Source organism: Pyrus communis, chromosome 13, assembly GCF_041283825.1.
Source record: "Pyrus communis isolate YQ-2024b chromosome 13, ASM4128382v1, whole genome shotgun sequence".
Taxonomy (NCBI): domain Eukaryota; kingdom Viridiplantae; phylum Streptophyta; class Magnoliopsida; order Rosales; family Rosaceae; genus Pyrus; species Pyrus communis.
This window is the reverse complement of record NC_142577.1, coordinates 26,652,540-26,669,881: the sequence shown is the minus strand read 5'-3', so window position 1 is coordinate 26,669,881 and position 17,342 is coordinate 26,652,540. Positions and strand designations below refer to the sequence as shown.

The window sequence follows — 17,342 nt, the reverse complement described above, 5'->3', positions numbered from 1 at the left end:
GTGTGTGATGGTATAAAATAACAAAGGTCCTTCAAGTTAATGAACGAAAGAAAGTGATGAATGATGATATTCTAGTGTGGTTGAGTCCATACTATAAATGTATGGATTCCAACAAACAACCAATTAAAACATGAAATCTAATATGGACATTTAATTAAATGTTTAGTAATATTTGTGATGCGGTTCTGTTTCGATTTGGTTTTCAAAAGCCAAAACTAAAACCAAACCGTTTCGTACGTTGCGGTTCAGTTTCAAAACCAAAACCTTCAAAACCGCAAAACCAAACCGTTCGGTACGGTTCAATTTGGTTCGTGGTTCTAAATGCCCACCCCCTAATAAAATCTATTTATATTGGGCCGAATGAGCTTCGGCCAGTGCCTAATATGCAAGGCCCAAACGTTTCGTATTTAAAAATATGACGAGTAAGGCCCGGCCCTATGACCGAGTTGGAGCAGTCCGAAGCCCACTTTTAGTTTCCACCATTGGATGAAAATGTTAACTCAAATATTAAACAGTTGGTACAACATATGCACTCCACGTGGAACATGGGTCCCACCAACATCGGGTTCTTCGACACATTGGCTAGAGTCCTGGGTCCCACTCTTAAACCCTCGGGTTCCCTATAAAAGCCCAGTCTACCAAACGACCGTACGCAACTCCTCCGTCGTCAGCTCTCACCTGAGAAGCTTTAATCGAACAAAACGCGCGAGAGTCCGCGTTCCGAGTTCCGATGGACTCGTCCTCCGCATCCTCAGCTCCTTCGGCTTCCTCTGTGCACTTAGCCATGGCGGCCTTCGTCGGCGCCTCCCTCATGGCCATCTCCGCCTTCTACATTCACAAGCGCAGCGTCGATCAGGTCCTCCAGCGCCTCATTGAGTTCCGCCGCAAGCCTAATCGAGTTTCCGGCAACCGCGCCGCGGTCGAAGCCGAAGAGGAAGAAGTTTACAACGATGACGAAGATGAGCGAGGGTTTGATTCCGACGGCGAGGTCGCTGACGTGGCAATTGATCGGAAGATGCGGCCGAGGTCGGTGGAAGATAAGGCTCTTCACTCGTATAGGATATCTTCTTCGCTGCCCAATGTGGCTATGAGGAGCGGCGATTGGGTGGAAGAGGAAGCTAGGTTCGATCGGCCACGCAATTTTGGATCTCCAGGGGTTTCTTCTTCGTTGGACAAGCTCAATTTCATTCCCTCCGGGCTTCCGCTTCTTCGGACCGATCAGAGAAACGGTTTGCGTTCTAAGCTTCTACTTGTATTTCTCAGTATTTTAACTTAAATTGCGGACATTTTTCATAGGAAATGATATTTTCAGAAAAATTGCTTTTTTTTTTTGGTAAAATGTGACTAGGGTTGGAAATGGAGGCCAACTTTCAAAATATTGTAGGTAGAAATGGATTAGTCACGAAGAAAACTCAATACTTTCAATCCGGGATTAGAAGGGATAAGTTTCCGACTTCACTAATCCATCTTCTACCATCAAATTGGACAAAGCTTGGAACTTGGCATTCATTTCTTCTTGAATTTAGTGAGCTATCTAATCCAATCCAATATTAGGCATCAAATGTGGCCTTTAGGGTTTTGGGTACTTGATCAATCCCAATTAGCTTTGTGTTTTTATTTCATCTTGCTTTTTGTAGGAGAGGGTCAGTCTGCTACTCACTCTAGTACCAATACAAGGACACCAATTGGTAGGTTAATGACTCCGAGATCCCAGGCTGGAAATGCCCTCGAAAGTATTGGAGACTCCGACGAGGAAGGAACTGAGTATGCAAATGAAGATGACGATATTTTCAACTACGGGAATGCAGATGCTTTAGATAATTCCATAGCTGTACGTGTGCCTTTAATCCTAGCTTATTTTTTCCCATGCTTTGCCTTGATGCTTATTGGAAAATGATCATTATTTTTTATTTTGTTTTTTGTTTTCAGTCAGTTTACCAAAATGAAGGTACAGATGCGAAGGGTTGAAAGCAATGATGCAAACCAATAGATTCAGACAATTACCTGGTCATGCCATGTTCATAAAGAATCCATTCTTGACAATGACGAAATAGATACTGTAAATAATCATCCTATAATGAATGCCAATACTGTACTTATCATAAAGTAAGAAATGTAGAAATTGCCTGGAACCTTTTTTGAAATGAGAACTGTTGCGTGTGTATGGCTAAAATATCAACAGATTGTACTACAGCACATAAGAATCTCACTATACATGATACATGTTTACTTTGAGTAGTATAGGGCCCTCTTGATGAAACAAAAGCATCTAGAACCCACCCATTTTACTAGTAATTGGATTTGCAGGATGTAAATTCATACCTTCAAGGTTCTTCTGCACTTCTACATAAAAGTGATGTTAAGAATTTTATACTAGGTCAAATGTATCAAATGACATTAAGTGAAGCAAAATCTGTTGTGGATCATCAAGGTGATGGAAAGGTAGATACAGCTTCAGCACACGCGGTGAAGAAGGATCTAAATTTTACCAGCATAGTTTCACCAATGACTTCATCAATGCGTGGTAATTCCAATGACTTCATTAATGTTGCAGCATATTCGATTCTGACTTTGTAATCATAGAAAGGCTGCTTTTGTGGCAAGTGAATTAAAACACACATTTAGTCATAACCTATGACGAAATATATCATTGAATGATGGCTAATAACTTGTGATTCCATTGTGATTTTTCGAAACAATTATGTTCAGAGTCAATAAGCAAAGAAGAAGAGGAAGTACATAAGATGATTCAAGAATGCTTGGATCTGCGTAAGAGGTATCTTTACAAGGAAGAGGTTGCTCCATGGATGGTCGCTAGGCTAGAATCTATTGCATCAGAGAAGAAAAGTGACCCATTTCATTTTGATCCTGTGGAAGCATCAACTGTGAGTCATTCTCTGCTCATTTATAATGTTTCCTTCCTTCCTTGCAGCATGTAGAATCTGTAGGGATTTGGAGTGTCCAACTGAATTATATTGTCATTAAGTTTTTGTTTAATTCCTTATTTCTTTCAAACTTTTCTTGCAGCATTGCTTTAGGATGGAAGATGGTGTCATACATGTTTATGCGAGTGAAAAGGGTAAGCACTAAAATGTAATTTGTAGTTTAGTATAAGTGATACATTATTAGGTGTCTGACTTTGTCAAATGGGCTTACTCTTGTGTGAGTATTTTTAGCTACTTGAGCGAAGAAATCTTGCCTTCTAAGACCTTACCTTTTACTAAAATTTATTTTCTGCAGACCCTGTAGATGTATTCCCTGTTGCAAGTGCAACGGAATTTTTCACGGATATGCATTATCTTCTAAAAGTTATGTCTATTGGAAATGTTCGCTCTGCATGCCATCATAGGTTGCGATTTCTTGAGGAGGTTGGTTCATTAAATTTGTGTTTGTCTTGACATATGTTTTGGGTCTCTATTATGACTTGTCTGAACATCATGCAGAAATTTCGTGTTCATCTGTTGCTAAATGCGGATATGGAATTTTTAGCTCAGAAGAGTGCACCACACCGTGATTTTTACAATGTTAGAAAAGTTGATACACATGTGCATCATTCTGCTTGCATGAACCAGAAGCATCTCCTCTCATTCATCAAGTCAAAGCTAAAAAAAGAACCTGATGAGGTAGATACTATATCCCTTTATAGTTGTTCGTTTACTGAACTTGCTTTGAATATTTGTTTCAGCACTGTTATTTTTGGTCATGGATTTAAACTTTAAAGAGAAGCCATGGCCATTTGGTTTCTCAACAACAGTTAAATTTTACTTCCTTACTATGGTGCTCAACTTAAACTGGGCAGGTTGTCATATTCAGAGATGGAAAATATCTTACACTTAAGGAAGTTTTTGAGAGTTTGGACTTGACAGGGTACGGTTAACCTTGACTGTGTTATAGGTATCTGTCAATTATAGACTCTATCTCTCTGTAACTGACGTGTTTTGCATTTTAGGCATGACCTGAATGTTGACTTATTGGATGTTCATGCGGATAAGAGTACTTTCCATCGATTTGACAAATTCAACCTAAAGTATAATCCATGTGGACAGAGCAGACTTCGTGAAATATTCTTGAAGCAGGACAATCTTATCCAAGGTATGATCACAATGAATGTGAAGCCCTTGATTTCAGTAACTTCATCTACACTATTTTCTGCTGGGAAGGATGTGCATCTCAAAATCAACTGCATCCTAATGCAACGCAACCTATATTGCACCTTTCTCTTAATCTTATTCTATTCCTTCTGCTCGTGTCTCACAAAATTGGTTTGATTATTTGTAAAAATTGCAGGGCGGTTTTTAGCAGAAGTGACAAAAGAAGTTTTGTCAGATCTTGAAGCCAGCAAATACCAGGTTTTTTATTTGAACTTTTATATTTACTTTATATGGTCTTGGAAAACGTAAATTATCTGTTCAGGGCTCTCTCTCTCTCCCTCTCTCTCTCTCTCTCTCTCTCTCTCTCTCTCTGTTACCCTCTCTTCCTCCCTGTGCTAATTTTAGTAAAGTATTTCTCTAAGTGGGTTATCATGTAATGGTATGTTTTGATGAATGCCCATAAACTTCAGGAAATATTGTACTTGTATGAGTTATTTATAAAAGAAAGATTGTTAGTAAACTTTTTATATCATTCATCTTTTTTTTCAGATGGCAGAGTACAGGATTTCAGTTTATGGAAGAAAACAAAGTGAGTGGGATCAGTTGGCTAGTTGGTTTGTTAACAATGAAATTTATAGTGAGAATGCTGTCTGGTTAATACAGGTATCTAAATATTTCTTACTTTATCATTTTCTTTTCTTTCTTTTTCTGTTCTGTTGTGTGAGTGGTCAACTGTTTGTCTGCCCTGCGGATCTTGTACTATTGATGGCGTTGTTCTTACTGCGCTGGGCTCATATCATTAGATATAGCCTGCGCCTATGTGTGGTTGGAATTTGGCTCATCAATATGCACCTATTTTACATGACCTCACAAGGTTTAGTAATAATCAAAATTTGCAGCTACCACGGTTGTACAATATCTACAAAAAGATGGGAATTGTCACCTCTTTCCAGAATATTTTAGACAACGTGTTCGTGCCACTCTTTGAAGCTACAGTTGATCCAAACTCCCATCCTCAACTACATTTGTTCCTGATGCAGGTTGGTCAAACTTCTGGATACATAGATGCCACTTATCCATTAGAAATACAATTTTAGAGTTGTGCTAGATAGTTTTGTGTGTCGAGAGAATTTCATGATCAAATCCCCTGAAATAACTTAAATGATGGTTTTAGTTGGGTAAAAGACTCTTAAATCAAGAAAATATTATGTTTCCTATGCTTGAACATGCATTTTCCCAAATACTCAAAGTGAAGAATTGTACAAAAAACTAGGTAGAGGTCCGTAGTATCGACAGTCTGTAGTTTTACAACGTAGAAGGTGATAAATTCTAGCAATCATTTACAATAAAGGATGAACCTTCTATACCCTTAAAGTCATCCACCATAAATTTCCAGCTGGTGAGAATCTTAATACTTGTAGCTTTGCAATAATTATACCAGATGTGCTAACGTGGCAATCCATTTGAAACAGGTGGTGGGTTTTGACGTTGTAGATGATGAAAGTAAACCAGAACGCCGTCCAACTAAACATATGCCAACACCATCTGAATGGACTAATGAATTCAATCCTGCATACTCTTATTATGCATATTACTGCTATGCAAACTTGTACACTCTTAATAAGGTTAGCAACTCCATATCCTTTTAAATGAAATCGATGATCAATTATAGTTGGGTGATATTGAAATTGGTTTCGCTCTCTTGTTTTCCTTTGTTTCAGCTGCGTGAATCTAAAGGAATGCAAACAATCAAATTTCGGCCTCACTGTGGAGAGGTTATTGTCTGCAGCCTAAACACAGGTATTACTCTTTAGTGATGATTGTGATCTCATGATTTTTATGTCATGCAGGCGGGTGATGTTGACCATTTGGCTGCTGGATTCCTTGTATGCCATAATATTTCTCATGGGATTAATCTTCGAAAAACCCCTGTTTTGCAGTATCTGTATTATCTGGCACAGGTTAGCTCTTGTGACTTGATTCGCTTATTTGTCCATGCCATTTAGTTTCATTTCCAGTTTGCTATTGACCTTTGCTTCTACATTATATGTGATATCAATACAATTAGTAACCTCCTCTAACTGCAGGTTGGATTGGCAATGTCACCTTTGAGCAACAATTCCCTTTTCTTGGATTACCATCGCAACCCCTTTCCTATGTTCTTCCAACGTGGTCTAAATGTCTCACTCTCAAGTGATGATCCTCTCCAAATTCATTTGACAAAAGAACCACTTGTGGAAGAATATAGTGTTGCAGCACAGGTTTGTTGATTTATGATCTTTGCCAGTCTTCATAGTCATGGCCGTGTAATGTGCATCTTATCAAATCAGTGTGATGCAGGTATGGAAGCTCAGTGCTTGTGACCTCTGCGAGATAGCTAGAAATTCTGTCTATCAATCAGGATTTTCACATGTAGCAAAGGTGAGGAAATTCACCAAAGGAAAATTCTGTGTTCCTGAGAAATATGAACCATCCAATTAATACCCTAAAAGGCTTTCACCGTGATTAATTCCTTTTTTCTCCTCGTGCAGGCTCATTGGCTTGGTAGCAAGTACTTCCTGAGAGGACCTGAAGGAAACGATATGCAGAAGTCAAACGTGCCCCATTCGAGGATTGCCTTTCGACATGAGGTAACTGTTTATGGTTAAACTACTCCAATGTCCGTCCCTCCCTCCCCCTTCCACTTTTTCATGCTGAATGATCCGCTTTTTGCAGACTTGGAAGGACGAAATACAGTATATCTTTTCGGGAAAAGCGAGGTTTCCGGAAGAAGTAGATCCATGAAGCAAATGTACCAAAGTGTTGCTTCTTCCTAGTAGTCCGATTCCAATGGAATGACAGTGCTTAGTTAGCGCCGACGTCAAAACTTCCCCAGGCCCTTGTTCAGCTGATTTTGAACCGAAATTGGGCGGTACTAATTTAAGTCGCGTACAAGTTTTGAAGGAAGAAACGTAGGAAAATATTGATCCAGTTTTGTTCTAGTCTGTAGACTTTGGCTTTCTATAGGCTCCGAGTCCCTGGAAATCATCCTCTGCCATTGTTAACGAAACCTCTACTATCAAGCTTTAAGAAACCAACCCTAATTATATTTGATTGACGTGTTATCGTAATGTTTATGATGTTTGTCTTCCGATTTAGATTCCCATGTTTTTGGGTTGCAACGATTGTAAGCTCCGGCGGACGCACAGCCGGTGCCTACAACGGTTGCAAGTTTTTCAGGGCTCCATGGTCCGTCAATTAGGATCGGATCTATGTGAATGAGGATCCTCTCCGGATTCGGATCTGGGAATCCTCAAATTGTGTCTGTTTATCGTACATCATGCGATCAGAAATCATTTTAAATATTTTTATTTAAAATTAAATATGAATAGTATTTAACAAAAACTGACTGCATAATATACGATGAATAAACACAATTTGAAGATTCCAGAATCTTCATCCGGAGAGTATCCTGCTGGCATTTCTCATCAGTGGGAAGAACTAGTCACAAATACAATGTTCAAAACCGTTACATTCGGTGCCAGACCGTCAAACCACCAAATCCCAAGTCACTCGTTCACTCATCCAAATCAGAAAACATTCAAAAACACATAAAAAGGCGAATGACACTTTACTGCAGTGTCAAACAAATAACAGGTCTATGTATTTTAGCGAAAACAATCATTACAACCAATAATTTAGGTTGCTAACATTATCTTTTGTCAAAAAGAAAATTTAAAAGAAATTACTATTAACATTTTAAAATTTGAAAAATACGAAAGAGATTTTATCGAAGTGAAACTCTTTATGAACTTCCACCTACTACACAGTTTAACATTAATTTTTCATGCTAATATTGTAAAAAATTGTACAAAATATTGAGTTGACAATAAGTCTATACAAAATCCTACTGTTAGGAGAATCTTCTTAACATTTCTCTTAAAATTTTAATTCTATATTTTTAAAGGGAAAAATAGCTGAAAAGTATACAATTTTTGGAGTAGCAACGTATTTACCCATAAAAATTGTGTTCGTATTGTGCCCCAAACATTTTATTAAGGGCAATATTGTAAACTCATCTTCTAGGGATAATACTTAGAGGTTAAGAAAAACTATTAGTTTGTTACGATAAGATTCCTCTTAGTTAGAAAGTTGCTATGACATAGTTAGCCTACACAACTTGTATATATACTAAAAGTGTAACTTTATTCATTTGTGAAATGAAAAATAATTTTTCTAATATGGTATCACCTGTCGACGTCTCACAACTTCTCTCTATTTGATCCAAAATTTCCCGCTTATCTTTGTGTGCTTATCTCTGTGCTTTCTTGCAGATTGATCGTCTTCGATCTGCTAGTCTCCAATCTTGCTTGTTTCCAATCTTGATCGTCTTTGAGTTCTTTTCTTCTTTGTCTTTATGGCCATGACGACCTCCGCCTCTCCTTTATCGACATCAGATTCTCAGATTCATCCTCCGACTGCATCCTCAAATCCTAATTCTTCGAACTCTGCTTCAATTACAATTCAGAACATTAGCTTTATGGTTCCGATTAAGCTCACCATTACCAATTACCTGACATGGAGTGCTCTCTTCACTTTCGTCGGTATAATCTCATAGGTTTGATTGATGGCTCTTTGCCCACGCGCCTCAATTTCTTACTGATTCTTCAGGAAATCGCAGCGTATTGCTTGGTTTGAGAATGATCAAAACATTCTCATCTGGATTAACTCAACTCTCTCTGAATCCCTAATTCCCTATATTGTTGGAATTTCCTCAACTTGAGAACTATGGGCCAAATTGAAGTTGCGTCTTACCGCCACCTTACACTCTCACATCCACAAACTCCGATCTCGCCTTCGCAGTCTCACTAAATGGAATCTCATTGCTGCTCAATATGTTCAATGCACTGAGGAAATCGATGATGCTCTTACCAGTACTGGTGCTCCAGTTGAAGATTCTGAATTAATCTCTGTGATTCTTCACAGCTTACCTCCAGAATTTGACTCTTTTGTGGATGCAATTTAGTTTCGCCTTGGTTTCACAAAAATTGATGAGTTACATGGTTTGTTTCTCAGTAAAGAGATCCAACTGAATAATCGCAAGCAAAGTGCACTGGTGTCATCCTTTCAGTCCTACAACACCTTCACTCGTATTCTTCCTTTACCTGTTCACTCTACCTCTCAAGGATATGTTGCTCATAATTCATCTTCTTTCAACACTCCAAGTTGTGGACTGGATCGAAATTTCAATCGAGGCAACCACAACAATCGTGGAAATTTTAGGCTAAATAATAATAAAAGGTTCAATAATTTCAATCGAGGCAACAATCATCGTTACAATCATGGAGCTTGGTTTAATTTTTCATCTAACAGGCCTTGAACAAGTGTACATTGGTAATGGCAAAGGTTTGCTTATCACTCACTCTGGTTCTTCTTCTATTAACACTTCACATAGCAATTTTGCACTCCAGAATGTGTTATATGTGCCTAATTTGAAACATAATTTACTCTCTGCAAATCAATTTTTAATTGATAATCACTGTTTCATGCATCTTTATCCATTTCACTTCACTGTGAATGATCTTTTATGCGTTTTAAAGGTTATGTTCAGCATGTTTTCTATCCATTTCATCACTTTTCTAAAACTGATGACAAGCATACAACACTCACTGCTACCATAAAAGCTTCAAGGAACCTTTGGCATAGATGATTGGGTCACCCTTCAGTCAAGATTATCAATAAACTAGATTCTCATTCTTGTATCTCAGTTTTACAGAATACGAATAAATCTTTTTGCTTATATTGTGCATTAGAAAAATTTTCTAGACTACCCTTTGTATCCACTACCTGTACCACAAGGAAACCACTATAACTCATTCGTACAGATGTTTGGGGACCCTCACTTATATTGTCTCATGATGGTTTCAGGTACTATGTCATATTTATGGATGATTTTACCAGATATTGTTGGTTTTATCCTCTGAGATATAAATCTGATGTACTGTCCATATTCATGTAATATAAATCTATGGTTGAAAATATTATGTGCACTAAGATTATTGCTTTGAGATCTGATTCTGGTGGTGAATTCATGAGCATTCTATTTTCTAATTTCTTGGCAAAGCATGGTATCCAACACAACTATCTTGTCCACACACCCTATAACAAAATGAGTGTACAGAACGTAAACACATACATCTTGTGGAAACTGCACTGACCCTTTTAGCATGGTGAGGAACTTTAGATGATGCCAAAAGGGTCAGTGCAGTTTCCACAAGATGTATGTGTTTACTTTCTGCACACTCATTTTGTTATAGGGTGTGTGGACAAGATAGTTGTGTTGGATACCATGCTTTGCCAAGAAATTAGAAAATAGAATGCTCATGAATTCATATGCAGTTTCCACAAGATGTATGTGTTTCCCATGGTTGAAGCCTTATACCTCATCTAAGTTGGGTCCCAATAGTAAGTCTTGTGTTTTCTTGGGCTATAGTCTCAACCATAAGGGGTACAAATGTCTTGATCCCATCACAAGGAGAATTTATATCTCTCGGCATATACTATTTGATGAGTGCACCTTTCCATTCCATTAACTTTACCATTATTCCTCTATTTCCTAACCTCATCCTCTCATCCCATCTTCTGCCATATGATCAACCTTAACCTTTACCTTCATTCCTACCACATCTCCACCACCTATACCATCTGCAGCATCCTCACCCTCATTTCAATCTGCACCTCAATCTAATCCCACTTCCCCACTTGTACCTTCATCAGATTATGTACCTAGTGATCATTCCCCATCACCATTTAACATTCATCCTATGCAAACTCGATCTAAGTCCAGTATATACAAGCCTAAAGCTCTCACTACAACTTAACATCCCTTACCCTCTCATTTGTCACCAGATTACTCCCACAACCTATCTACAAGCTCCAAGCATCCACATTGGCGTCATGCAATGCATGAGGAATTTAATGCTCTCCTCAATACTGGCACATGGTTACTTATTGCTTAGCATTCCTCTCAGAACATTGTTGGCTGCAAATGGGTTTTCCGGATCAAACAGAATCCTGATGTATCTATAGATCGATACAAGGCATGGCTTGTTGCCAAAGGCTTTCACCAACATGAAGGTCTTGATTACACTTAACCATGTGGCTAAATATGTGACAATCCGAATCTTACTCACTCTGGCTGCTCAATTTGACTGGTTTTTGAGCCAACTCGATGTCAGCAATGCATTCTTGCACGACACTCTCTCTGAATCTGTTTTTATGCAGCAGCCTCCTGGATTTGAAGACTCTACCAAACCAAAACATGTGTGTCAGCTCCATAAATCCTTAGATAGCCTGAAACAGGCTCCTTGAGCCTAGTATGATAAGTTACTTGCTGCACTTCATTCTCTCAGATTTATTGGCTCTCAAAGTGATCATTCTCTCTTTGTGAAAAATGATCATTCCTTGGTTTTCATTATGTTTATGTGGACGATATTCTGGTCACTGGTACTTCCTCTACAGCTTGTCAAACTGTGATCAAACAGCTCAGTACTATGTTTCCTATTAAAGATCTTGGAGCTTTGCACTATTTTATTAGCATTGAGGTCAAACGGTCTTTTACTGGAATTTTCCTATCTCAAACGAAATACATTTTGGATCTGTTAACTAAAGCCAAAATGGTTAGAGCCAAATTTTGCAGTACACCACTCAACACCTCCAATATTGATCATGACTCTCCTCTTATTGAGAATGTTTCTGAATATTGATCTTTGGTTGGTGCTCTCCAATACCTAACCTGGACATGCCCAGGTCTCAGTTTTGTTGTTAATCTTGTGTGTTAGTTCATGCATACTCCCAGAGTTTCTCATTTCCAAGCTGTTATGAGAAAACTTAGGTATCTCAAAGGAACCATTGACCTTGGCCTCTGGTTTTCTAAATGTTCTTCACTCCTTATATCACAGCTTTCTTAGAAGCTGATTGGCCTGGTTGTACTTTGGATAGGCGATCTACTAGGGGCAATTCCATTATCAGTTGAAGTGCTAAAAAGCAACCAACTGTAGCTCGTTCTTCAACAGAGGTCGAGTATCGGCCCCTTGCAAACATTTTCTCTGAAATCACTCGAATTTGTAAACTGCTTACTGATATAGGCTATTGTCTGCCTTGTTCTCCTCAACTTTGGTGTGACAATGTCTCTGTTATATCTCTTGCCAATAATCCTATCTTTCATGCTCGGACGAAACATGTGGAGACCAACTATCACTATATTCGGAAAAAGGTCTTGGCCAAACCAGTCTGCCTTCACTTCATCTGCACCCAATATCAAGTGGCTAATATGTACCAAATCTCTATCTAAGTCCAGATTTCTGTTTCTCCAAGACAAACTTCAACTTCGAGTTTCGCAGTTTCTTTTAAGGAAGGATATTAAGGGCAATATTGTAAACTCATATTCTAAGGATAATACTTAGAGGTTAAGGAAAACTGTTAATTTGTTATAATAAGATTCCTCTTAGTTAGAAACTTGTTATGGCATAGTTAGCCTACACAACTTGTATATGTACTGAAAGTATAACTTTATTCATTTTTGAAATGAAAACATATTTTCCTAATACATTTCACCTCCTATTTAATATTTGGCAAACCATCTCCCAAAGGGCCAAATACCCTTCATTCCACCTCTACCCCTCCCTCTCTCTCCCTCTCTCCCTTCCCAAATTCCCTCCCGCCGCTTCGTTATCTCCAAAACCCTTACCACCACGCCGCCGCCTGGTGGTGCTTCTCCGATAACCCGAATTACAAAACCGTAGAACTTCCGCAGCAGCCGAAATGGAGGCCACGGCGGCTTCGGACCTCTCCGATGGACCAGTCCTCAGCCTCATCAACAAGCGCATCCGAGCCCTCCGCAAAAAGCAGAACCGCATAATCCAGATGGAGGAGTCTCTTGCCCAAGGCAAGGTCCTCAACAAGGAGCAGGAGGGCGTCCTCAAATCCAAGTCCGGCGTCTTTGCCCTAATCGAAGAGCTCGAGAAGCTTCGACAGCCTCTCGCTGACGCCGTCGCCGAAGAGCAAAGCCTCGCCGTGCAGCGCCATCAGGTATCCGCCTCTACCCAGCCTATCTCCGATGATAAGCCCAATGTTGTCCAGCCCAGTGAATCGGACGATTGCCAAGCTGCCGCCGTCGAAGAGCTTCTGAATCTGCTCTACTTTGGGTCCTTGTTCGACGTGAAGTCGCAGAGTGACTTCACCCGGATTATTCTAACCAGGACCCACGAGAGAGAATGCTGCTTGACCTACGATACCATCACTGACGACGACACTGAGATGCTGGCCCCGAGGGACTTGGATTTGATTTCGTCTCTCGGTGGATTTTTGATCTCGCGGCCCGGCGATTCCAGCTTGTCCCATAAGAATGCGTTGCAGCAATGCCTCGAACACGCCAAGCGTTGGCTCGCTAAGTCGGAGCAACCCATTGAGCCGAATTCCAATGTGACATGTAAAGTTTCTATCTTTTTGTGAAATATTTAGTTGGTTTTTGTAAATGATTGAAATTCTGTTTTCTATGTGGCTTCTTTGTTGACATCAATGGTTTAATTTGTGTGCAGATGCGGGCTTGAGAGAGAGGCTCAGTAAGATTATGGCTTCGGACTACTTTACCACAACGCCGCAAATGAAAGAAGTTTCGGCCGCAGCAGCTGCAGGGAACTATGCTCCATTTCAGGTGCCGGTACATGAGCCTATCTTGCCTGTTGAGGTGCCTGTCCAGTTGGATTTCCAGCAGAAGGTATTATTGATTTAGTTGTAAATTTTCGTCATTTGTGATATGCTTTGAGTTGTTCTATTAACAATTTGGGGCTTAATTCATTATGATGGTTTTGGTGTTTTGATTGTGAGGCATATGATTTGTATTATTGTGGTATTTCTTATGAGATATTGTTTTATATTTTTCTGAGTTGCTGTTGGTGTTAAAAGAATAAAAGTAAAGACTATTTCAGCATCTCTGCTTATAACTGCATAGAAATAGTTGCCGTTGAAGCAAGCAGAGACAGTCTCCAAAATGGTGGATTTGGGTTGGTTACGTGGCAAGCTATTGAATCTGGCAGTCAAAACGCTGAAACATGGATGCATGTTAGGTGGACAATGTAGCATGAGTACTGAACTTTCTTTTATTTTGAAAGTTTTAAGAACTGTTGGCTTTGTCTTTTCTTATTCGTGCTACTGCTTCTCTTGTGGGTGATGCCAACCTTGAACTCTAAGATATAGTGATCTGATTCAACTCTATTACTCTCAGGTGTAGTAATAGCTTTCACAAGTTTAAAAAGGGTTTAATTTGACCGGAAACTGGAAGTCGGTATTAACAGTCTTATGAAGGAATGAGTTGTTGGCTACTACCTACCCTTCCAGACGCAAGTTAAGGGTTTAGGGAAACCATGAAATAGTGAATGATGCTTTTTATTTAAACTGACCAACATGAAATTGGTATTTGGTGCTACATGAAACTAAGATTGTTTGAACCGCAAGCATAATTAGGTCTCACAAAGATTTGTTTTTATCTATTGGACATCAGAAGTTTTTATTCTTGCTGTGTATTGTGTATGGGAATATGTGCCCTCCCCTTCCCAACAATGATCCGTGAAATTTTTATGTGCTTCGTATATGTAGGACAAGAATCCCAATTATTCTTAACACTATGCCTAATAATTATTAGAATCTTTCAACATGCACGGGTGTATTTGGTTTGAGATTAATAGGAGTCTTTTTTTTTTGGTTATTAATGCAAATGAAAACATCATTATCTCCTTCACAGATGAACTATGCATAGTAAAGTAATGCAACTTCGGACTTTGTGAAGGAGGTATTTGAACTCGTCCACTTTTGCTAGTTGTTGGGAACAGTGTATTGATGAATAATTCAGAATCCGAATAAGTTCAGTCCAGGGGACAAATCAATAGGAAATGCTATTTTCTTTGTATGGATAATTTATGCTTGCCTACTTTGGGGGCCACGTGACTGACATTCTTGAATTTCTATGCAACAACTAAAACTTTGATTAGGCAATGGTTAAAGAGGTACTGTGTCTCCTTCTGGCTGTGTAGTATTTTACTCTCTTTACTTCTTAAGGTCAGAGGTAGAAAAGTGTTTGTGGTTGTTAATTTATAAATAAAGAATATAAAGAAACATCTGTTTTAGCATCAGCCTTCTTTGCATGCGCGGGGTGATGTAAACAAGTGCATCGTGATCAATCTAAATATTGGATTCAAGATTATCTAATGCATGGCCACCTTTCTCTTTGTTATTATATCTCCAGATATACTAAAGCTCTGTTTTATCTTTTCGAAGTTTCTATTAGGTATGGTAATTTTGTGGCTTTCTTTTCCTTTATTTTTTGGTTTACCCGAGCGTGGATGATAAACAAGTGAGAATGCAATTTTTACTAGTTTCCTTTTGACAATACATTTGGCGTCGTTTTCTTTATTTCAAGTTCATTGCTGTGCTGTTTTCTGGTCACACACCTCCTCATCTTACTAGCACTAGCATCCATCCCTATATGGGCTGTTAACAGTCGCACTCCGTCCCATCTTTCAGTCACCCCCTTTCTCAACTTCTGCTATCTTTTTGCGTGCTTTACACCATATTTGTTTGAAGTTGTTAGGAACAAGAAATTATTAGCATGAAATCTTCAAACTTAATGAAAGTTGTTTAATCAACTATAAGTAAGTGTAAAATGATTATTTGATTTTTTTCCTGTTATTGTTGACTGAGTGATAGATTTTGGTCAAGCAATACGCATTGAATTTTCTTTAAATGCTCTGTAGGTTGAAGACACTGCAAATTTTCAAGGACATGATACTGGTGATAGCCAATCGAGTCATACAGAGGAACTTCAGAAGGTGCTCTCAGCATAGCATTCGACAGTTGGTTCTTCTTATTTTAGCATTTTAAGGTCAATTTTTTTTTGGAATTTGCATCTAGTTTATTGAATGTGGGAGGTTCTTTCTTTGCAGGATGAAGTAGTGAAAGAAAATCAGTCGGAGGCTGTCTCAGCTCAACAAGAACAGGTTCAGCTAGAAACAGAAGCAGACTACAACCAGAGAGATGTAGAATTCGAGCAACAGCATGCTTCTCGCAGACCATACCAAAACCAAAGAGGTGGTCGTGGGGGAGGTGGCCGTAGAGGTTACGCTAATGGCCGTGGAGGTCGAGGTAATGGCAGAGGAGGTGGTTCCTTCCAGAATGGTCGCAACCAGTATTACGACCAGCCAGGAAGTTATTATCCAAGACCCTACTATAACAATAGGGGAAGGGGCGGTAGGGGTGGCGGGTCCTCATACAACCACCAAGGTGCAGCTCAAGAGGGTCATACCTCGGCCAACGTTGGAGTTGCTTCATAATGGTACTTTCAGTCTCTGTAGAATGTTTCTTTCTAGTTTTTGTATGGGGCGGTGGGGTGGAGACGTTTGCCGCATTGCATGAAACATGGTTTTTCGATGTGGGCGGTTGACGGACTCACCACCTGGGATGGTTTTTGGTCGTCTGTCGTTCAGTTAATGTGTTTTGTGTTGGAAAACCTCCAAAGATATAAAGATGTTGAAGTATTTTTGGGACATTGTTTGACTTTAATTAACCCCGGTGCGGCGGTGCCTGATGCCTGATGATTAAATTTCTTCGTCCGACTACAATTTATGATGGAAATGGTTCGTGTTTGGGTTTACTTATCCGTGTTGAGTCTCGACCCTCGAATCTGTATGCAAATAATTTACAGTTGCTCATACTGTTTGTCAGAGAAATTAAAGTTGTTATTTTGTATTTGATTATTTGAACAGTGTGTGCTGTTTTGAACAAATGAAAATATAAGGTTTTTTTTAGTTAAAATAGTCTCTAAGATTGACATAATTTTTTACTTTGGTCTTGAGATTTAAAATTTTTAGAATTGGTTTTTGAGTTTGTTCATTATCAATCATTTTAGTTATTCTGTGAAATTTTTTCGTTAAATAAAAATAAAATGACAATAATACTCTTAATTTTAATCAAAAATATTTTGACATATTATTTATTAAATTGAAGGTTTTTTATTTTTTTTTATATTTTATTTAATAGAAATTCTTCATGGAGGGAGATGGTGGAATAACTCATTCACCACTACTATTTATTTCAAATCTCAATTACCAAACTGAGGAGTTATGTCAATCTCAGAAATTATCTTGGCTAAAATATCTAGATATAATTGTATAAATAATATATCTGTTTGGTATATCGAATTTCTTTTTTGGAAAAATT

At 38.7% G+C, this 17,342-nt stretch overlaps 2 protein-coding genes across 4 annotated transcripts; both read left to right on the top strand.

Annotated features, from left to right (window-relative positions):
- Positions 1-646: 646 nt before the first annotated feature.
- LOC137737027 (AMP deaminase) lies at positions 647-7,201 on the top strand. 3 transcript variants are annotated; one of them, XM_088682833.1, is made up of 20 exons: positions 647-1,229; positions 1,638-1,831; positions 1,930-1,948; positions 2,432-2,524; positions 2,710-2,885; positions 3,028-3,079; positions 3,241-3,368; positions 3,444-3,623; positions 3,800-3,867; positions 3,950-4,092; positions 4,288-4,349; positions 4,641-4,754; positions 4,991-5,131; positions 5,564-5,716; positions 5,813-5,866; positions 5,942-6,052; positions 6,179-6,352; positions 6,432-6,512; positions 6,623-6,721; positions 6,807-7,201. In XM_088682833.1, the coding sequence occupies exons 1-20, from the start codon at positions 731-733 to the stop codon at positions 6,873-6,875; spliced, it is 2,610 nt and encodes an 869-aa protein (XP_088538959.1). In that variant the 5' UTR covers positions 647-730; the 3' UTR covers positions 6,876-7,201. The 3 variants fall into 3 exon arrangements, with proteins under 3 accessions (XP_088538959.1, XP_088538958.1, XP_068332471.2); XM_088682832.1 differs by having other exon boundaries at positions 2,378-2,524; positions 3,250-3,368; XM_068476370.2 differs by having other exon boundaries at positions 2,378-2,524.
- Positions 7,202-12,576: 5,375 nt separating this feature from the next.
- On the top strand, positions 12,577-16,725 carry LOC137737036 (uncharacterized). The gene is made up of 4 exons (XM_068476385.2): positions 12,577-13,560; positions 13,670-13,848; positions 15,881-15,955; positions 16,070-16,725. Exons 1-4 carry the CDS (start codon positions 12,894-12,896, stop codon positions 16,454-16,456), a joined length of 1,308 nt encoding a protein of 435 aa, XP_068332486.1. The 5' UTR covers positions 12,577-12,893; the 3' UTR covers positions 16,457-16,725.
- Positions 16,726-17,342: the final 617 nt, after the last annotated feature.